Genomic DNA, 22688 nt, shown 5'->3' with positions numbered 1-22688 from the left:
TTTGATCTTGGTATAAAGACATTCAAAATGCAAATTTATATATGGGAACTAAAAAATATCAATATTTTTAAGCAAATGTGCATATACAGTGTTATTACAAAATAATAGTGCAAGAATGAATGAGTGCAAATATTATTGAAAAGCACTTTGAAAGTTAAATGTTTATCAGAGAAACAGTCTGTAGGAAGGAACTGTCTCTGTGACGTCCTGTTTGTGTAACTAACAACCTTTAGCACGAACCCAAAAGTAAAAACTTCTTTGGGTCCAGTGTGTTGGTGTCTGCAGACCCTTAACTCTCTTTTTTGTGTAACTAACAACCTTTAGCACGAACCCAAAAGTAAAAACTTCTTTGGATCCAGTGTGTTGGTGTCTGCAGACCCTTAACTCTCTTTCCTCCCCTAAGACCTGTAAAAGTCCTGGGCTATGGGGAAGATCACCTCTGATGTTCTGTTCTGCATTCTGGATTGTTGGTGTATTTTGGACTTGTGCTATTTTGTGGCTCATCTAACTAACTCAGGTGGTGATAAATGAACACAGTGTCGGAGATGAGCACAACCTAATGTTGCAGGTTGTACTTCTTTAAAGAAGGAAGTACAATCTCTATTGGCCCTTTTTCTGAGCAATGCCTACAGTATATATGATGAGCATCTCAGGTATATTCTGAGGGTGAGTCTTAGGAACCAGAAGCAATTCACGGTAGACATGCTGTTATGTAAAACAGTTGACTGAAGGTGATTTCCTAGACATCCACTGTAATACCCATAGTCTTGGACCATTGGTCCTGCATATCAACCTCCTGTGTGTTCGCAGACTCATTAACCATCCAATGACAATGGTGTCATCAACTACTGAAGATTCATGAGTGCACTGACATGCAGTTATGTGTGTAAAGCAAACTGTTACTTTGACATTTCCTGTACTTTTTTGACCATCATCCTCTCTCTCAGTCCATAGCACGTAAATGTGTATTATGTTGGCCATTGCTGTCACCACTTTCATAGAAGTGTGTTTTCAACTTTTACATTTTCCTTGAAAAGCTATCAGGATTTGAAGTTACACCAAATTATGTTGAATGTAACATTTTCTTCTTTCTCTTACAGACAATGCTAACAGCCATATCTATGAGCGCTATTGCTACTAATGGTGTAGTTCCAGGTAAAGCGTACGACACAGACATTCCCAATCTATTTACCTTCTTGTAAAAGTCTACAGTAATAGATTTATACTATCCTAATGTTTTGCATATTTTGTAAGTGCAACTTTGCTTACTTCTTGGCAGTTGTTTGATGGAGAACTGTTTGATATCCTTAAAAATAGCTAAACTCAGTTCAGCTGGGTTTAAATGTTTTGACTCATGGTCATAGTTTTCCACCTAAATATTTCGACTTGGACTAATTCTCATTAACTTCCTATAATTTGTGTGAAATAAAATAAAAAAAATACATGTTGGTTATGACATCATTCACAATATGATATGGTCTATGCATATGGTCTATGCCATTGCCTAGCATATTTTTCTTTTATCTCCTGCTGAAGTTTAAAGCAACAGCTTCTGTCCTCTCTCCAATCAATAAACAAGTAACAAGTAAACAAATAATAAAAAAAACAACAGATCATTTTATAGTTTTGAGAGTTGTAGCTTAAGCCTTCAGTTATTATCCTTGCATATAAAGTGAAGATAAAGTCAATGTAGCCAAGGAATGGGAGACGAATAAATCTAAATGTCCTGACAGTATGTTACGAGCAGGGGTGAAAGTAAGGGGGTACGGCAGGGTACTGCGTACCCCTAAAAGATTTAGAGGGGGTACACAGTACCTGCAAGAGAGGGGAGCTGCTGTATGCTGTAAAAAATCAACGGGTTCACTGTGCAGCCGTGAGTGCGCCCACTAATCAGCCGTGACTGATTAGTTTTTCAAGAACAATCTAAAACACGACTTAATCAGTTAATAAATAACTTTTTTCCCATTTCATATTGTTTCTGAACTGTTTGTGCTTTGCTAGAGCAGTGGTGCGATACGTCGATCGCGGAAGGTTTTGAGTCGATCTCGGCATTAGATGACAAACTGAAACGCCGCCAGAACGCTGAGACCAGCACGTCCTCCTCTGACTGGCTTAAAACGTTTGTAACTTTATTAAAGAACAACAACAAACAACAACAACAAAAAATCAACAAAACGTGTTCAAATTAATGACCCAACAACATTAATAGTCTCAGTGATTATTGTTTCAACAAGGTGTTGCGCAATTCTGTGCGTTTCGGTTCCATTACAAAAATAACGAGCAGAACAGGAATTTAAAATGAACTAATCAACCACCGCTGTGTTCATGAGAGGCTTCTTAATGATCGCAAAATAAATATCAAGCTTCCAAACCTCATATCGTAACAGACTGAATGTTATGTTTTTAACGTAATCTCAGGTCGACTTGCGGAGCGCACGCGGTTGCCACGGCAACGGGTGTGCTTAAATGACAGAGAGAGAGAGTAAAAAGGTGTGAGTGGTTTAGAGTTGATCAGCTGTTCAGGTTGTTTTACTTTTGTCTTGGCGCATCACAGCCGCTGTAGTTTCTGAACGTTCAATAAACGACAAACTTGGACTAATTACCTCGTTCTTTGTGACTATACGTCATTTACAACAAGCATCAAACATGGTAAATATGTTTCCTTGAGTATTTAACAAACAAATGGCTTCTACCGCGATAATTATGTGAAATTAAATTAATTGTCTAAAATAAAAAATAGTTTGGTGCTGTCGGGCTCAGAGTCTGAGAGGCTTTTCCTCTATCAAACTTTTTTTTGTCTCTTATTTAGTGGAAATATTGATGTTGTTGATACTTTCTCCAATATGATAACATTTTTCAACCTTTATAGCTCCACTGTTGAAAATGAGAATTTAACATTCACAAATGACATTGAAATAAAATCCAGTCCAACATCTCTGAGGTGATTCTCTGGAACCTGTTGGGGGAAAATATCCCAACTTCAGAAGATGTGATTTTAACTTAACAGAGCTCTGTGGTTCCTCCTATCAGTATGAGTCAGGGTGAGGAGGCACCATGTTAGGAAGAGAAGTGGAAGCTGCAGGATCTTCAGAACAAACAGGTCATGATGCTGGGCTACTGATTTTCCCTCAGTCTGGACACAGGATCAATAGAACCAGTTTAAAAGCTAAAATGAATGGTTATATATGCCAGACATGGAAAACTGGGATGCACTCCATGCCATTATGTTCAGAATTTAGGTCTCATGGCATCTCAATGTTTCAACATTACAGCCATGCAGTGGGCTGAGGGAGGAAATTATATATATATATATATATATATATATATATATATAGATAGATAGATAGATATTATTTTTTTGTGATAGTACCCCCAAGAATTTAAAACTACTTTCACCCCTGGTTACGAGGCATAAATTCTGTGAAAATATTGATCTCCGCCACCCGCTCCCTGAGCTACTGTTACCGTCTCAAGAAATGCACCACACCGGATTTATTCCTACCAAAAACCACCGATCACAGCCAGGCCAGGAGGATTATCTTAGCAGGGTTAATCAATCTCATACACTCGCTGCGAAATGTGCTAATGGTGGAGAAACAACTTGCAGAAAAATAACGTTTATCTGCAGACATTGATGGACATGTTAATTAGCCTGAGCATTCATGACAGGCTGTGCTAGCTGCAGCTTAGCAGAAAGCAAAGTAGAGGAAGAGGTGGTGATGAACAGCACCACATGGAGGGGAGACTGCTGAGTCCTGCCTCCTTTGATGTTGTGGTAAACTACTAAATGCCAGTTAAAATGTTTTTTGCATGTTCTAGTACTTTAGGACAAAAGACTTTCTATCAGCAAGATCAAGTAAAGTAGAAGGACTTTTGGAGACTGACAGTTGTTCTTCTCTTTCACAGCTGGAGGGGCATATTTCATGATCTCACGCTCACTTGGCCCTGAGTTTGGAGGAGCAGTGGGGCTCTGCTTCTACTTAGGCACCACCTTTGCCTCTGCAATGTACATTCTTGGAGCCATTGAAATCTTCTTGGTTAGTTTGTTACAATATATTTCCTCTGTTATATTTCCACTAATGTTTCATACTAACTTGGGTGGGAAATTAGTAATGACATGTCTTCTACCAGTCTCTTGTCTACAAAAAAGAAAAAAAGAATAAAGAAAAGGTGGTCGAGACATAAATACAATTTAAAAATCCCATAATGAAAGGCTTCCATCAGCAGAGTGTTTGAAGCTGGCGTCTATAATAGAAAGGACTTCATTTTGGGAAGAGATTGATAAAAAGGCTACTTTTTAAAGCATTAACATAAGTTAGTTAATGGTCAGAGAGTGGTTCGCTACTAGCCTGTAGAAATGCATGCTGTTTGTTTACTTCCCTCGAAGTTAATGCCAACAAGATAAAATTGTTGCCATATGCTTCCTTGTGCTAAATGCTGCCGGAACTCCTGGATATATGGGGGAATTCCCTGGATCTGCATCTTTGTTTTCAAAAACATCCAACAAGTGATCTGATGAATCAGGATAACTTGTTGTGCGCAAAGGGTCATATCGCTCATTCCCAAAAAATCTGGAGCAAATATTGCAGAATTTTATATGCTTGAATGAAGGTGATTTGCAAGTTTTGTATTTCCATTGAATAATAATTGTTAACACATACTTAAACATGTTGCTGGTGATGCATTTTTTTTCTTTGGAGTGGGAAAAAAGTTAGAATTTAAAAGATACTGTGCAGTGATTCAATTTTGTCTGTTTTATACTGTTAATTTTTACAAATCCTGTGTAAGCTGTGCGTACTAACCTATCTGCTGCTATTTTGTTTCAGAAATATCTGGTTCCTCAGGCAGCTATTTTTCACTCCACCGATCACCTTGGCCGTGACAGTGCCCTGCTAAACAACATGCGAGTGTATGGAACGCTGTGCCTCAGTCTCATGGCTGTGGTGGTTTTTGTTGGGGTCAAATATGTCAACAAGTTGGCCTCCCTTTTCCTGGCTTGTGTTATTATCTCAATTGTCTCCATCTATGCTGGGGCAATAAAATCCATGACTCATCCACCAAAATTCCCGTAAGTGCTGTGAAAACAGACATGTATGACAAGGAGGTTGAGGGATTTGTTATGCGACTTAACATTTGTTTAACATGTGTTTGTAATGAGAAAAGCAAGTGCGTTTCTTGCACTTTTCTACATGAAAACCATGAAATAGAATAAAAATTTTAGGTCTTTTAGTGTCAGTATTGTTCCCTTCTTTTTTTAGAATGTGCAAGTAATTATCCTCTGCGTATTCTCTTGCTGCAGGATATGCATGTTGGGCAACAGGACTTTGGTGAGAGATGGCTTTGATGTATGTGCTAAAACTGAGGTGAAGGGGAACATTACAGAGCCCAGTCAACTGTGGAATCGGTTCTGCGTTGGTGGGAACTTGAGCAGTGCTCAGTGTGATGACTATTTCATCCAGAACAACGTGACAGAGATACAGGGCATCCCTGGACTGGGCAGTGGGATTATCAGAGGTAAATCCAACATGCAACTGAGGCATATGTGCAGTTGCTGCTTTGAAGTGGCCCAGTTAGTATTTCACTTAGAAATTTTGGTTTGGACAAATAAATCATCTATACATTCACAAGTCAAGAAGGGTGTTCCTCACGGTTCTGGACTTCGATGCGCTGTTTTCATTCTTCATCTGAATGAAAAATATAGTAGTATAGTAGGAAAATATAGTAGTATTGTGATCTGATTCTATCTAGATGTCTAGATAACTCCTCTTTGTTCCTGGGGTTGATAACATTCTTTTTCTAACAAGACCAATTGTAAAACATACTGTTTTGAAAAAGAATTGATTTAGCTTATTGAGTATTGCACAATTTCATTTTTAAAATATTCTATATTTGGTTTGGACATGCTTTTTATTTGTTTTATTTTTTCCATTATTATATGAATTGTTTCACTGTTTGCTTGTGTTATTGAATTTTGTTGTGTTGTAAAGCATTTTGAAATGTATAAATGCAACTGAATTTTGTTTTCTATATTAAGTGCAATCGAATTTGAAGATCTAACCATAATAAAAAATTTTAATTTCCTCTGTATAAAGATATATACTTTATGTGTTGATCTAATGTGACAAGATTTTTCCCTAAAATATATTTTTGCTGTGATAGAAAACATGTGGAGCAACTACTTACAGAAGGGCGAGATTTTGGAAAAGGCAGGGCTGCGGTCAGTGGATGCTCATAGTCCCTTAGAGAACTTTGTCAACTACGTGTCGGCGGACATTGCTACATCCTTTACACTTTTGGTGGGGATCTTTTTCCCATCTGCCACAGGTAAGACACATTATTTTCTTGTTTGCAGAGTTCACTGAGAAGACACAGAAATGTTGGCATCAGCCATTAGAGGGCATTGTGTAGCATGTTTTAAATTTCCTAATGTTACATGTTCTTGTTCTGCAGGTATCATGGCAGGCTCCAACAGATCCGGTGATCTCAGGGACGCTCAGAAGTCCATTCCCGTGGGAACAATTTTAGCCATTACGACTACTTCTCTTGTTTGTATCCTTGAGGTTATCAGACACTTGATATTTACTCTTAAGGAGAAAGCTGACTTGATAAAGTTGTAAAAAGACTCGTGCCACTTTACACTCCTTGATCATGTTGTTTAGATTTAAGTTCTGTAGTCCTGTTTGGGTCCTGTATAGAAGGAGTAGTCCTGAGGGACAAGTAAGTTTATTTAAGTACTAATAGTTTCAGTGCAATATGTGATTGCTTGCAATTAAATAGGAAAATAGAAACGGCAGAAATGGCCAGGTCATTATTGGCAATCATACTCGGTTATCGCTTCCTTGCAGATTTGGAAATGCTGTCAAACAGAACCTTGTTGTTGGCACTCTCTCCTGGCCATCTCCTTGGGTTATTGTCATTGGCTCTTTCTTCTCTACTGTTGGAGCGGGCCTGCAGTCCCTCACTGGTGCGCCACGGCTTTTACAAGCTATTGCCAAGGACAACATTATTCCCTTCCTTAGGGTGCGGAAAATTATTTACTTCCTATTTCATATTCTGCTTTAAAAAAAAAAAATCTCCCAATGTCTGTCAATGTGTTGAGACAAACATTTGCATTGGGAAAAGGTTATCTGTAAATGTATTTGAATATGTTAAAGAACCAAACAAGAAGTGATTTGCATTACTGCGTGTAAATGTGTTGACTTTTGCCTAGGTGTTTGGCCATGGAAAGGCTAATGGAGAGCCAACGTGGGCTCTGCTGCTCACTGGCCTTATAGCTGAGCTGGGGATACTGATTGCCTCGCTGGACATGGTTGCTCCCATCCTGTCCATGTAAGCAAACATGAAACGTTTGGCTGATTCCTCACAAACCAGCCCCTCATCAGTCACATTTTTCTATATTTTTAACCAGGTACAGCTGCTCAATGAATAAGAATATCATCAAAAACATTGCTTTATTGTTTTTATGCTCTAAGGTTAATACACACGATGATATAGTTAGGTAACTCCGTCCATCTCTGCCATTGTGGCTTGTGCAGCAAATTTCTCAGAAAGTGTTATGATGACATAGCACACACACAAAAGATGTTAATACTGATATAAAGTTACGGAAAGGCCTTTGTTGCACCACATGCAAGCAAGAGGCTGTCTTGACAGTTGTGCTTGACACCATCCTCAAAAAGGTTTAATCACAAATGGTTTTACTGAAGAATGTAGCTATTCCTATAAGGCTACATGCAATCACATCAATCCAACACTGAATGGAAGGAAATGTAAAATACATAAATTTTCAATAATATCCCAATTTATTAAGACGCACCAGTGAATTACTTCATTTAAATGTTTGTTTTGACAATATTTTCTTTTTCTCCAGGTTCTTCTTGATGTGCTATCTCTTTGTAAACTTGGCTTGTGCAGTGCAAACTCTATTACGGACACCCAACTGGAGGCCAAGATTCAAATATTACCACTGGTTAGTTTATTTAGCAATGTTTTGATCTGTGTAACAATCACATTTTGTATTACAAGCAGAAGTTTCTTCACACTTTCAGTAAAGGACACCCATTATAATATAACCAAATATGTATCACCCCCGCAGGGCGTTATCGTTCCTTGGCATGAGTATGTGTCTGGCTCTCATGTTCATATCCTCCTGGTACTATGCCATAGTGGCCATGGGCATTGCAGGAATGATCTACAAATACATTGAATACCAAGGGTATGTAAAAAGTGTTCTACTAAATTGAATTATTAAAATGGTTTTTTTCTGTTTGACTGCAACATATCTCTAGCTGACAACTTATTTCCTCAATCTTTTTTTTTTTGCATTTCAATAATGAAATGAAATTAGGGCAGAGAAGGAGTGGGGAGATGGAATAAGAGGACTGTCTCTCAGTGGTGCACGTTATGCCCTGCTGAGGCTGGAAGCTGGACCTCCCCACACCAAGAACTGGAGGTATTATCACAACAGCAGGAGAGAACAGGAGTGATTCATGATTAGAAACCGACAATTTCATGATATTTATATAAAAAAGAAGTACCTGTATGTCCTAGTGAAATAGTCTGCTAAGTTTGTGTTCAGATTCTGGGAAACTACAAGCATCAGTTTTATTTCTGTGCTTTTTGTTTTGTCTGTCTGTCTATGTTAAGTATGTAGGAAAGTGTTAGTAGGAACTCAGATGCATGCCCAAATAACAACTGGCTTTTCAAACAAGTTGCCACCCACAAGAACAGCTGTATAAAATTCATCTCTAATTTTCGACCACAACATGTGCCAGTAAACTGTGGATCAATGAGAAGAGCTGCCATTTTGCAATCAGACATTTGTGAGTTTTCTTCCAGCTTCCTTCCTGATGTGCTCATGGGCAAGACCCTAGATTCAATTAACTACCAATCTGTGTGCCAGAATATGAATGTATGTTTTGAGTGCAGCTAGAAAAAGAGCATTTAAAACCGCCGTTTGTAAAGAAAGTGCCATATAGGTTTAGTCTAAACAGCTTCACTCAGAAAATTTACATCCCATCTCACAATAACCTCACAGAAGCAGTTCTCTTCCACAAGCAACACAACAGTCAAATTTTCCTGGCATGTTTAAAAGCAAAGAAAGGGACAGAAAATGTGTATTCATGCAACCCAGCACTTGTTTTTTTTTGAATCTGTGAAAATCTCATGACCTTGACAAAAAGGTGAGATTCTTCTAAGTAAGATTTTCAGTGTGGTTTGGACTCTATGGCCACTCCTGCTCACCGGCCTTCTTTGTGGTGTTCATGGACAGGATCTCAGAGAGGAAGCCTTTGATCTTCAGTGTGAAAGTGGCACAATTTGCAGCCAAGTCTGAAGTGGCCAAGATTCGAATAAGCTCCTCCAGGTCTGAGGAAATGGTTCTCCACCCGAAAAGGGTGGACTGTTTCCTTCAGGTCACAGGTCATTCTTCATCTTAAGTGGAGGGATTCAAAGTATCTCGGTACTTTGAGTGGTGGTAGGATGAAGTGGAGATGAATAGAAGCATCAGGGCTTTATCTATAGCACTGCTCCTCTCTGTTGTGGTGAAGAAAGAGTGAAATGATAAAGCCAAAGCTTTCAATTTACTGGCCTATCTGCAGTCCAGCCACAGAAAGGACGTCATCCCAGGTACAAACGGCTGAAATGAGCTCCCGTTTTATAGTTGCTCTATCATCCAGGGAAGTCTGGAGTACAGCTGTTGCTGCTTCACATTAAAAAGAGTCGAAGTGGTTCAGGCATAGGATCAGAATACCTTCTCTGCATCTTAGTTTGGAAACATGCTAGATTCAACCAAATATGTAGAAATGCCTATGTTGAAATCAGTCTGTCATGTAAATCGTTTATAAGCATGTTGAACAACAACATATCACCTAAAACCTGTGGTTCAGTAATCCAAACTGATTAACAAGCTTTCTGTATGTTGGCTCTCTCATAGCACCGATTGGCTAATCGCATTACAATTAACAATTTCTAGTTGTGTCCAGTGGGGATGATATTGGTAAATTGATTCATCAACTGTGAGTGATTTGTGCTCTCCAGGCCACAGTTACTGGTTCTGTTGAAGCTAGATGAGGACCTCCATGTGAAATATCCACGAATGCTCACCTTCGCCTCCCAGCTAAAGGCAGGAAAGGGCCTGACCATTGTTGGCTCTGTCATCCAGGGAAACTTTTTGGACAGCTATGGGGAAATGCAAGCAGCTGAACAGGTAAAAGGTGGAAACGTTTCTGGATTGTATGTCACAGTGGAGAAGTTAACATTTTCTGGTATGTCCATAGGATGTTTTTTCTCTCTCTGTATAGATAGTTTCATTATTCTTATATTATTTATAATTATAAGCATGTATGCCAATGCAAGTCATTAATCACCTCAAATTATTGTTTTTGGTTAGATTTTTTTTGAAAATGTTACTTTTGAAAGATTTGAGCTTGGATATCAATTAGCAATGGCTAAAATGAGCTAAAATTGAATATAAGTGCAACTGTCCTCCTAGGCCATTAAGAACATGATGGAGATTGAGCGGGTCAAAGGTTTCTGTCAAGTTGTTGTGGCAACTAAGGTACGAGAAGGCATAGCCCACCTGATCCAGTCCTGTGGTCTGGGTGGGATGAAACACAACACTGTGGTGATGGGTTGGCCATACGGCTGGAGACAGAGCGAAGACCCTCGAGCCTGGAAAACCTTTATCAGTAAGAGGATTCCCACAGTTTAGCAGTCCATTCTGCAAAACACTATGCTCCTTCTTCAGCATGTTAATGCCTTGAACAAAAAGTTTTTGGTTGTTTTATTTATTTTATCCACTGTAAGCAATTTTGTGGAGCTTTTAGCTTGGTCTTATTGGCAGTGTTATAATGAGAACAAACACTAAATTGGATATTTTTATTTTTTCTGAAGTCATTAAAAAGTATTATTTTTCACCCCATGTATATATAAATTAGTAGACAAAAAAGTCTTCTCCACCAAGCTAAAGAGAAACTAAATTTTAAAAATGATCTAGAGCAGAGTTTTCCAACAGTATGGGTGTTCAGTTTTCAGCCAGTATAACATTCCTTTCGCTTTCCTAATTTAATCTACCACACTAAATTATGATGCATTTCAGCACTTCCATGATAAAATGTGGTGTGCGGTGAGACTCTGCAGAGACTGTATTGCCCTATGTGCAGTAATGGTAATGACATATGTAAATATCACAGCCTGTGTGTTGCCTTCTCTGCCCCAGACACAGTCCGTTGCACAACAGCTGCCCACCTGGCCCTGATGGTCCCCAAAAATGTGTCATTTTATCCAAGCAACCATGAACGCTTCACAGATGGGAACATTGATGTGTGGTGGATTGTTCATGACGGAGGAATGCTGATGCTGCTGCCTTTCCTGCTCAAACAGCACAAGGTCAGTGAACAACACTTCCTATTCATTTATTTAACTGTAGTTTTATGGGGAGATTTTTTTCAATGCTCGCAAACCATCTTCATTTTGTGTGTGTGACATACAGTATAGGTGATCAGCGTCTTTCAAATTCTGATCTTAAATTGAGTTTTAATGCCAGCTTTCTGGCAAATTATTTCAGCGCGTATAACCAACTTTCACAATAATGCGCCGAAAAGATCACAAGACTTTGCATTTTAGGTGTGGAGAAAATGCAAGATGCGCATCTTCACTGTGGCCCAGATGGACGACAACAGCATCCAGATGAAGAAAGACCTGGCCACATTCCTGTACCAGCTGAGAATAGAGGCAGAGGTGGAGGTGGTGGAGATGGTGAGGGCTCCTCTCACACAGTAACTCATTAGAGATAGAAAATAGTCCAATGAAATACATTTTATGATACCGCCAAACAGGACGTTAGATCACCTTGGTGCAACAAAGCAGATATGCTTCAGACTAACACAGAGTGGTTGCTTTCAGCAAGATAAGAAAAAACATGGATCATAAACAAAATAAAATGACTTAAACATGCAAATGCAATTCCACTGGGGAAAAAGAAACTTGTAGCCATATATCTGAAAGCAGCTGCAGAAAACACATTTTGTGGGAACCTTGAGTCTGTCATTGTTTGATGCAGTTTATGCAGTTTTCACGTCTCCCAAAAAATATGGAAAAATGTAAACATTATGTTTCATCTGCATTACCAACTCATGCTTCTTAAATGGGATTTCAGCACGACAGTGACATCTCAGCTTACACTTACGAAAGAACACTAATGATGGAGCAGAGGTCCCAGATGTTACGGCAAATGAGGCTATCCAGTGCAGAAAGACAAAGAGAGGTATGTTGGGACTGAAAGAGAGAGATATATCCCTCTTCTAGAATTTGTTTTAATAGTTTTAACATTCTCGTGGAACCTACAGGCCCAGCTGGTTAAAGACAGACACTCACTGGTGCGTATGGGCAGTCTGTACTCCGACGAAGAGGAGGATGTGATGGAGGTTCCTCCTGAGAAAGTCCAGATGACCTGGACCAAAGAGAAGTGTGAGGCTGAAAGGCGAAACCGAAACAATGCTCCTGAGAACTTCAGAGAACTCATGAGCCTCAAACCGTGAGACATTTTTATTTTCAAACATCTCCGGACATTTTATAACGACTAATTACACTTTTTTTCCTTACTATTTTTGTGCTGATTTTAATTATCTCAACAGTTTTACTGTAGCGCTAATAAAACTCTCCCTTGCTGGCTTTTTAGGGATCAGTCCAATGTGCGCCGCATGCATACAGCTGTGAAGCTTAATGAAGTAATAGTTAACAGGTCTCACGATGCCCGATTAGTGCTGCTCAACATGCCAGGCCCACCGCGCAACACAGATGGAGACGAAAACTGTATCCTTTGCCATTCCTATCAAAAACAACAACACATGAGGCCTCAGTAATTACCAGGGGTGTGAAAATCCTATGCTTTTGTTTTTAACTCCTTAATTTACTGCTCAGATATGGAGTTCCTGGAGGTGCTAACCGAGGGTTTGGAAAGAGTCATGTTGGTGAGAGGAGGAGGGCGAGAGGTCATCACCATCTACTCATAACCAGCTAGGATGGTTGTTATGGGCAGTGACATACAAATACATTCCAACATGGGACAGAAAGAGACGCATGCTTTGCTTTTAAGCTTTGAGATGAGGGTTAGGCACAGAGAGGGGGTTGAGTTAAACTTTTGGGAGCAAAAGAGGTTGATTCTATTCTTGTAGAATATTTATAAATGCTGAAACCTGTCATCCTGTTCTTTCATTACGAATGAAAGCAGTCATTAGTTTCCTTAGAATTCACTTTCAGTTGACAAACCTTCGTCATTTGCGTGGGCTGTACATCAAACAGTGTCTTGTCATGAACCTGTATTTTACTGTTTGGCCTGCAAATCAAACAGAAGCAAGAGCTGCCAGATCTCATGTCAGAGCTTGTTGTAGCAACTTTTGTCTACTAGACAAAAATGTATTTCTTTACCCCCATGAAGCTATAAAAATCTCAATCTGTAGTCTTTCACATCAATAAATTCCTTCTCACAGACAAATACATATTAAGAACATATAAGGATGCACAATTTTACACCTTAAGAGTGGTAATATGATTTCAATCGATTCATCTTTTAAATGACTACGCACATACACAAGCATATGGTTACTTTATTGTTCCGATTGGAGAAGCTTTAAAAAACTAAAAATGTTCTGAGGCCAATCATTATTTGCAGTAAAAAGGTTCATTCTACTTGTTTGATGAAGGCCAGGCACATCCTAAGTTACCTAAATCAGCCTGGGTTCCAGTGTCACTGCAGGGGGAAATAAAGATGGAACATTGTGTTTGTAAGACCAAGGTAATTTTACAGTCATGCAGCTGCAACATTATAGAACCTAAAACTTTATCATATACCTAAATTCACACCTGATGCTCTTTCTGCAATGAGACAACTAGTGGAGGTCTAAAGGTTCATGCCAGTAAGTGTGGTTATAAAAACACTAAAAAACACCTAAATGTATCTGCACTGCACTGAATTCCTTCAAAAGTAGTTTGTTACATCTGAACAGCTACCAAAACAAATCTGCTTTTCAGTAACATATTGGATGTTGTTCCCACAATCCATTCCAGCAATACTGCCAGGAATAAGGTGGATAATATGAATACTAAATTAGATCGTCAGAAGATCTTTTAGCAAATTGTTTTCTTAAAGGGCACTGCTGCCTCCAGGCAACCCAATCATGGTAAGATGACATAATAAAAAAATGTAAAGTCATTGTTTACATGACTGAGGTTTTTTAATTATTTGGAAAGCCTTAGAATAAAATTCCAAATCTGTGTTTGACTGTTGGTATCCGTTTCACTTTAAGATGGGAGTCAGTGCAGGTAGAAGAAAAACAGCTAGAAAAACTAGCAGCAAAAACTTAAAAGTATTTTCTTTTGAAAGAATATTCTTATTTATTCTTTTCAAGAATAGAAGTATTTATATTATTTATTTTCGGAATATTCCCCTCTATCACTACAGATACACTTTATGAGACATCGCCTGATTTTGACTACAGACAAGTTTTTAAGAAATATGATTCATATATTTCTGCTGTTGAATAGAAAACATAAAAAGCTATTTGTCGATGTTTTATGAATGTTTTTATTTAGCAAATTTGGAAACTATGATAAGAAGTGTGGCTTAAGTTAAAGATTATTTTCAAGAGTTGGTGTAATAGGTTTTCGTTGTATTTATATTACAATTTCTGTTTTGCAACTAAAATGAATTTGCTTTATATACATACCAACATGTTGTTCCTGTTTCACAGCAAGTATAGTCCAAAATATTTCAGTTCATTACAAACGAGATACTCTGCTTAGGTGTGATATGATCATTTTATTATGTTTTTCTTCATAACTGATAACAAAATAACCTAAAATTAGAAAATAACTTTTGGGATACTCAGTTATTCTCAGAAACACAACTTTGCTTATTTAAAGAGTTTCTCTAACAATAATCTTTTTGTTTCCTGCTATATGCACAACAGAACCGTTATTTCAATGATAAATAAACATTTGTATTAAAGAAGTCTTAGTTTGTTTCTTCTTTTCCAATTCTCAAAATAAGATTCTTTTTTTTCATAAAACACACAAAGAGAGAGATTGTATTCTTTTGGGTAAATTGGGATTGTATGGATGTATGAATGCATGTGTGTGCTACCCAGACTTCTGAACATGTAGCTGAGGTTATATAAAGGTAGATATAATCACTATAATTAATCTAACCAATGGATCTTTTCATCTGTTGATTCAAGTCCTGCCACAGCAACTACTCCGATTATTTGGTTTAATTCCTATATTTAAACCAAATATATATATTTAATATATTTTAACCCACTGGTCAACAACATTCATTAAATCAGAAGCTCCATTTTAAATTTTTTATTTTTTTTCTATACCGATTCTGAACTGCATACATCAGCAACAAAATATAGGTTCTTATAAATACATTCATACATTGGTTATTAAAGTGCATCCTATATAGCAGAATTTTAACAAATACAGGTAAGAAGTAGGTATGCACTGACTGCAATTCTTTGGCAGATCATCTCTATTTTTTCTTTATAAATGGTACTGTTGCCAAAGTTTCCAATGACTACATTTGTCGCAAGCTACTTTTGTGAAGAGAAAATCAATAGGGAGGACTGTATTAGTATTAGTATTTGGTTGACTATCGTTAACCAGATACCTGCAGATGTGACCTGGTGAGTGGATCTGTCAGTCAGCCCTCTTGCACAGCAGAGCAAAAGAGGTCAGTGACTGATTTTCAGACTTTTACAGAGGTAGATAAGATTTGTGGTTACGATCAGTTTCACCCAAAAGTATCAGTCGATTGCCGATCACCCAAAATTATGGAATTCAGATCGATCAATCAGTGCACCCCTAGTAAAAAATTGTTGTAAAAAAAATGTGAATAACTACTGTAACTATATGCTATAAGCATGGGTACATATGCACCTATGAAATATGAGTTTATAATGGACATCTGCACTCATCCTTCAAATAGATAACAAAAAGCTGAACTAAAGAAAAGGACAGGATTTAGTCAGTCAAGGAAAGAAGTAAAAAACCAGTGCAAAGGCCAGGAATAATAAATTCTGTCCTTTTGCTTTTAAGGCTGGGCTCTGGTTGGAGAGCAATTCTCGCAGGCTAGGTTGTTTGAGTTCCAATCTACATTTGTTCGCCACCTCTGTTAGAGGTATCTCTTCTTCACTTGGCTTCTTCCAGCTTAGCTCATTGCGAACCTAAAAGACAGAGTAGAAAACAAGTAGAAAATATTGCACAAATGAATATGAAAACCCTAAAGACTTGGAGCACATCGGATTATCAGATAACTCATCAAAAACAGAACTAGAAACATGCAAAATATTTGTAAATAATATTAAAAAGTATTTGACTGGGGGAAATCATGTGTTTTCACTGATTGCTGAGGCATGACGTTTTGCTCACCTAAGAGAAATTGTTTAATTTAGGAGAGTATTTCCAGAAAGAACGATAAAGAAAAGCATCAAACTGACAGATTTCAAAAACTAGTTCAATACTTTGGTGTGTGATGACAAGACAATAAAATTAGGACAGTTAGTTTTACAGGAATGACCGCTCAGCATTCAGAAGTATAGCTCTCCGACTGTTCAGAGAGGCATACCGTTTTCCTTCACTGTACTGAACTGTTCTCAGCTGGGTTCAGATCAGCTGAGGAAGAAGTCATAAATTGGAATGGTCTGTGATCATTCTCGAATATCTTAACAATTTCAAGAGTCCTGCATATAATTAAATACATAATGTATTCAATTTTATCCAGCTTGGAGTTAGAAAAATAACCCTAATAGTGGTAGTATGGTCAAAACACTCACATGACTGATAATTGTGTACACAGTGTATAGTGGGATTCCTTAGTCAGGAAGTGAGTTATTTTCCCAGCTTACCTTCTCAACTTCCTCAAACACTCGCAGGAAATTATTTCTAAGGACATCAGCCAAGTCCTCCTCTGTCCAGTTCCTCTTCAGGAGCTCCTGGACTATTACGGGATACTTTGAGACATCTTCTAACCCCACAGGAAAGCTGTAATTGAAACACATATGAGTAAATGATCACTATTCTTCCAACAAAAATTAAAACAAAAGGGTGGATGGAAGGAGAAAAGGAGGACAGATAGATAGATGGAAATGGATGGACTAACGGACAGACGGATGGATGGATGGAAGGCCTCCAGGTACATGTCTCACCTAGTGCCACCATCAAAATCTCCTCCAATTCCTATTGACTTAGCTCCAATAACACCCTTAATGTAATGAAAGTGGTCTGTTGAAACAGTTGAAAATACACATAAGACTCAGGTATTAAAAGATTTAATGCCACATTCAAATGCACTACTATTCAAGAAGAAAGGTTTACCAGCCAAATGAGAAACAGTAGCTTTGTTCTGGCAGGAAATAAAAGGGCTGTAGAAATTCACCATGATCAGCCCTCCGTTCTTTTGCTGAAACACAAACAAATAGTATGAAGGCGCATCACCAACTAAGCTAAGATGGATATGTTTGTCAGGTTATTTACAATTAAACTATGCTTGTGGAGAGAAATAAGGTCAAAAGTAGAAGTCTGTGTGTTGCTCCAGGCTGTGCTTAAGCAAACACAATAATGTGAAATGATGAGAAACATGCCAAATCAAGATGTGTATGAGGTACTACTCACGCCTAGTTCACTTTTTTCAGATCAAACTGTGACCAGATGCAGTTTTAAAGACAAGGGAAAGAAATGGCTAAAACTGTTTAATTTGCTTTGGCTCATTGTGTTTGCATAATGCATACTCCATTCCATTTAATGATGAACATAATACACAGATTAAAAAACAATACATCAGTTTGGCAGAAACATGTTAGTAACTCAAACGTGTGCTGATTCAGAGCTGTGTGCCCCAAGGACCAGGGTTGGTATATGCTGGAATAAATAATGAGGTTCCTGTAAAAGTGTGTGCATGTGCGCGTGTGTGTGCGCTTGTGTGTAGGTGGCGCAGGGGGTGAGTGCCAAAAGCACATGGGAGGCACATTTACATGAGAGTTCTTCATCATGGATTAAACCTCTTATTAGTGTATGTCTGAGTTTATCATGGTATTTATGAAAAAAGTATCAAAAATACGTTTCTTTATTATTCCACAAATTAAGGCTAAATTTTTTTTTACACAGTATAAGAATTAAACTTAATTTGTTTATCCAGATGAATGATTATGCTGGCTTGGAGTAGATCATTTTGGTTAATATACATTGACATATATTTTTCCAAAATGTCCAATATTATTATGAAGAGTCAGTAAGGACCTTTTTTATAAACACACATTTTATCATTTAGAAAAATGATCATAAACGTTAACAGGCTTTCATTTCTAAGCTGGAAATTTGCATACAGATGTGTCATTACATTAGCATGAAAGCAACAAACCAGAGATGATTCAGCAAGCAGGTTTTCTCACCAGTTCCTTAAGCAACCGGTCAGGTACATTACGACTGTTGTTACAGATCATGTAGGAGGACGAATGACTGAAAATGACTGGAGCTTTGGAATGGCTCAGAACGGCTGACGCCGTCTCAAAAGATGTGTGGGAAAGATCCACTATCATTCCCAGTCTGTTCATCTCATCCACCACAGCCTATTAAAAAAAGAAGGGATACAAATGTGATAACCATTTAAGTGGACATTTGCGAATCAGGAAAAGGAAGGAGAATAAATTAACCAGAAACAGGAGATTGTGAGGCATACACAAGTAAATACTCTGGTACTGATAACTATCAAGGAAGTCCTACGGACAGAGGTCCGAAAATAAAGATACCAACCATCTACAACTGCTTTCACTCTTCCTTATTATTTTTAGGCAGTAAAATTTCCACAATTCCACAATTTCCTCCTAAAATGCATGAACAGTTTGTGAGCTGTGATGAGATGTGGCAGTAACTTCTATGGTTACTGCCACCAAAGTTTAACCTTACCTTTCCAAATGTCGTCAGGCTGTTATTGTGCCTTACAAAGACTTTGTAATAGTTTGTAGAAGATTCAGCCCTGCACCAAAACGTAAATGTATATTAGTCAGAAGATGCAGAACAAAAAGTTAAGCATAATCTTTATTCAAAATATGTTCAGACTGAGCTTGTTTCTAATATGGGATTTACATCCTACAGATAATAAATATGATGTTTTGAAACGGCATGCTCTTTAGAATACCAGGGAGTATTGCAGGAATGAGTGAGGGACATGGAGCGGACTCCAAGCTGATAAAACATGCGCAGCGCAGGAAGGCTGCTATCAATGGAGTGGCCCCCTTCAATACTTATCAGGCAAGCAATTTTACCCTTCGTCATGGAATCCCTCAGTTCTGCAAACACAGACACACTTTCATGATTCAAAAAAGCTGGCATTGCACCTGTTCCCTTATTAATTTGGAAGCGTAGCAGTCAATGTACTAGTCACTGGGCTTGGTAACAAGACGATGAGTACCATACCCTGAGTGGAAGTGACCAGTTCAAAGTCAGGGTATTCTGTGCATATTCGTCTGATTACATCTATTTGCTCCAAAGTCAGTYGCACCGCATCCATGTGCTGGGCCCCACACAAAACATAGACTGCAAACATCTGACAAACGGAGATGAATGTCAAATTAATAATAAAAAAAATCACATATATTAACAACATATAATGTTATATTGGCTTATGCTGCCATGATGGCTCTATTGGGTTGAGACCTGGTGATTGTGGAGATCTTTGGAGTACAGTTAACCAAGTGTGTCATGTTATAGAAACCAACTGATGATTTTAACATTTCATATAATGCATTATCCTGCAGCGACAAGCCTTCAGAAGATGGGAAACCTAATCATAAAGTGATGGACATCATTAGTAATAATACTCACACAATGTTTATTGATGCTTAATTGGTACTAAAGGTACTAATGTGGCCAAAAAATATCCTCCTCACCATAACACAACCTCTCAATTGATAGAACGAAGAAAAGACTTACATCTTTATGTTGTTTAAACCAAATTCTCAACATGGCATTAGAATTTTTAGGGTGACTCAGATCAAGCAACGTTTTCTCAATATGTTATGTAAATCTGCCGTGACAGTGTAAACTGTGGTCTCAATTTCCTGTTCTTGGCGGACAGAAGCACCACCCATTATGGTCTTCTGCTGCCATAAACCATCTGCTTCAAGGTTCTGCATTAACAGAAAATACTCTGCAAGCAACCGAGTGGTCATTTTAGACACTGTTACCTTTCTACCAGTCTCCTTATTGACCTCTGATCCCAACTTCAGAAAGGCATTTCTGTACATACAGTTTATGTACAGTATTTCTCATATAGCCCATTTTTAGGGCTATCTAAGAAATGGTTTTGCATTGAAAATCACAGCAAAAGAGCGGTTTCTGAAATATTCAGACCACTCTAAAAAATGTTGCCATTTCCAAAGTTATTTTGTAATTTGTGTTAACAAATACTTATAAAGTGACCAGTAAATGGACATACCAAAACAGTGCCTTGATGCTTACTCAGTCAGACTCTACAGTACCTGTGTCTGCACATGGCCTGCTCTGAGGCGGGAGATATCGGTGGCCACTCTGGTGAGATGAGTCAGATTGATCTTACTCAGCTGGTTGCTGTGATGGATCCTCAGTCTTAGAGCTAGATCGTTATGACTGTAGCAAGAAGAAGAAGGAGCGAGAAAAGCAACATTAAGCCTTTTGATCTTAATTTCGAAGATTGTACACTTATGTACAGGATTAAGCAATATGGATCCATTACCCATCGATGATAGGATATTTGGACAACAAATCATGTGCTCTGTCTCTTTCGGAGTATCCAGATATGAAGCAGCACAGAGAGAAAGCTAACAGAGCTCTGAGAGAGTGCACACAAAGGCTGCATGAAGCACCTAATAAAGTTATCCTATAAGACATTTCTGAAAAGAGAAAAACAACATTAGAATGAAAGATATATTTAAAAAAACAGATTAAAAACATCAACATCAAATAATTAACTCTAATCTATAACGCATAGCCTTAAAGCTGAATCCACTTTTTAGTTTATAAAATGTTAATTTATGGATCTTATAAAACAAACAAGTCAAAACACTTAAACTTATCCTTGTTTAGGTTACCACATTCATCGCAAAGCAATTACGATGGCAAACCGTAAAGAGTAAAAAAAACTCCTTTTTAAGAGAGCAGTAAGTAAATGTATTTACATGATCAGTTAAATATAAGAAAAGTTCATTTAAACTGCGCAAAGTATCTTACCAGACCGGCAACAGTAAACGTGTTGACAGTTTTGTTGACAAACCGTTGGATCTTCCTACCTCTCAGCTCCGTAAATGAAGAGGACACAGCCCAGGAGAAAACAGCTGTTAGTCTGGTGCGTTCAAATGCGATCTGAAAAAGTCCAATACTATCGGGTCCGGCTTTACTTTATTCCGGTAGAAACATCTATGTTTGTTTACGGTTATTAGAAAGCACCGTTAGTTGGAGTAATGTTAAAAAAAAATTAAGTATAAAATTTTCGCAGTCGAAAATCTTTCACCAATTTTCATGAAGTAAGAAATTAACACTGAATAATAGGACATTTAAGCGCCATCTGCTGCGAGAATCAAGAAAAGCGAACTTGGCTCTCAAATCTTAAACTACCATAATGTCCAAGCTAAAAAAAATTTTATAAATAAATTTTAAAAAATACGAAACATTTTGCATACGCGGTCCACTCTAAAGAAGCCTGACTCTATGACAAAAACAAATGGCATCCAACATGTAAAGTCTTCGGAAATCGACAGAGAACCACAATGAAATGGAAACTCATAGAATATTATTTGCATTGACGTCAAAGTTTGAAGAGAAATTATTAATATTTATAGGAAAAGGCTGGTTATAAATATCTAAGGAATGCAAATAGTTCTGAGGAATAAAAGCTTTTCCCAAATCAGAATATTATCAAAACGTTACTTTGCTACAGTAATTAAGTTCAGAAAGAGGAACCCTTACATTATACACTGACTTTTTTTTTTTTTTTTGTAATTCAGTAAATTTTTATCATTATGGCTTAGTTGCAAAAAAAAAATAAAAAGGAAAAAATAAATAAATTCAGCTTCTCAGAAAGATAGAATGTTGAATAAAATCAATAAGAAGTATTTTTAGTAGCAGTGGATTTTGTTTAAGGGTATCCAAGTTAAGGGAGCTGAATACAAATGTGTTCAACAGTAGATGTCAAAATCTGTAAAAACCAATGGCTCATTTTGTTTGAACCCAACATTTGTCCACCACATTGTCTTACTGTCACATTATGTCCCATAAAATATTATTAAGGTTGTGCAAGAAAGATTTGACATTTTATTGACAAAATGTAAAGAGTTAAATTGATATTTTTGATGGCAATGTAATTGTTATATTTTAGTCTTAATTTCTCTTGAGATAAACATCTCTTTTTCGTGGATACCTTGACCATACAAAGTATTTCTGGCAATTCTCTGAAAAAGAGATTATCAAGCATAGTTTGTGTGCAGCATATCTAGATTATTGTACAGTATTCGTTGTTAAGAACCTCTCTTTCTTTTAAAGACATTCATTTTTCATTCCTAACAAGGAACATAGCTTATCGTAGCCACTGTGTTTGATTACAAAAGTCAAGGTTACAAATCGTCTTCTCTGCTTTTACACATCCTTGAACTTGAATA

At 37.6% G+C, this 22688-nt stretch overlaps 2 protein-coding genes across 3 annotated transcripts in view; one reads left to right on the top strand and one right to left on the bottom strand.

Moving 5' to 3' along the window:
* Positions 1-15010, top strand: part of slc12a4 (solute carrier family 12 member 4) — a 28763-nt gene extending 13753 nt beyond the window's left edge. Inside the window, exons 5-24 of the mRNA XM_008405580.2 lie at positions 1101-1155; positions 3907-4037; positions 4827-5068; positions 5300-5514; positions 6160-6324; positions 6451-6549; positions 6660-6717; positions 6846-7020; positions 7211-7329; positions 7871-7969; positions 8096-8215; positions 8348-8452; positions 10039-10207; positions 10493-10688; positions 11219-11388; positions 11626-11757; positions 12158-12265; positions 12348-12535; positions 12680-12813; positions 12922-15010. Of these exons, the coding sequence (XP_008403802.1) occupies positions 1101-1155; positions 3907-4037; positions 4827-5068; positions 5300-5514; positions 6160-6324; positions 6451-6549; positions 6660-6717; positions 6846-7020; positions 7211-7329; positions 7871-7969; positions 8096-8215; positions 8348-8452; positions 10039-10207; positions 10493-10688; positions 11219-11388; positions 11626-11757; positions 12158-12265; positions 12348-12535; positions 12680-12813; positions 12922-13013 (2772 nt within the window). The 3' untranslated portion in view covers positions 13014-15010. The remainder of the gene's footprint in view (positions 1-1100; positions 1156-3906; positions 4038-4826; positions 5069-5299; positions 5515-6159; positions 6325-6450; positions 6550-6659; positions 6718-6845; positions 7021-7210; positions 7330-7870; positions 7970-8095; positions 8216-8347; positions 8453-10038; positions 10208-10492; positions 10689-11218; positions 11389-11625; positions 11758-12157; positions 12266-12347; positions 12536-12679; positions 12814-12921) is intronic.
* A 338-nt stretch (positions 15011-15348) lies between these two features.
* Positions 15349-21571, bottom strand: dpep2 (dipeptidase 2). 2 transcript variants are annotated; one of them, XM_017304129.1, is made up of 11 exons: positions 21265-21571; positions 20771-20927; positions 20538-20664; positions 19474-19603; positions 19196-19346; positions 18964-19033; positions 18450-18626; positions 17377-17461; positions 17208-17283; positions 16908-17043; positions 15349-16226 (listed from the first exon to the last, which is right to left on the bottom strand). In XM_017304129.1, exons 2-11 carry the CDS (start codon positions 20923-20925, stop codon positions 16032-16034), a joined length of 1302 nt encoding a protein of 433 aa, XP_017159618.1. In that variant the 5' UTR covers positions 20926-20927; positions 21265-21571; the 3' UTR covers positions 15349-16031. The 2 variants fall into 2 exon arrangements, with proteins under 2 accessions (XP_017159618.1, XP_008403801.1); XM_008405579.2 differs by having other exon boundaries at positions 21324-21571.
* Positions 21572-22688: the final 1117 nt, after the last annotated feature.

Source organism: Poecilia reticulata, linkage group LG3, assembly GCF_000633615.1.
Source record: "Poecilia reticulata strain Guanapo linkage group LG3, Guppy_female_1.0+MT, whole genome shotgun sequence".
Classification (NCBI taxonomy): domain Eukaryota; kingdom Metazoa; phylum Chordata; class Actinopteri; order Cyprinodontiformes; family Poeciliidae; genus Poecilia; species Poecilia reticulata.
The sequence above is the reverse complement of the archived record's forward strand: the minus strand, read 5'-3'. Positions and strand labels throughout refer to the sequence as shown.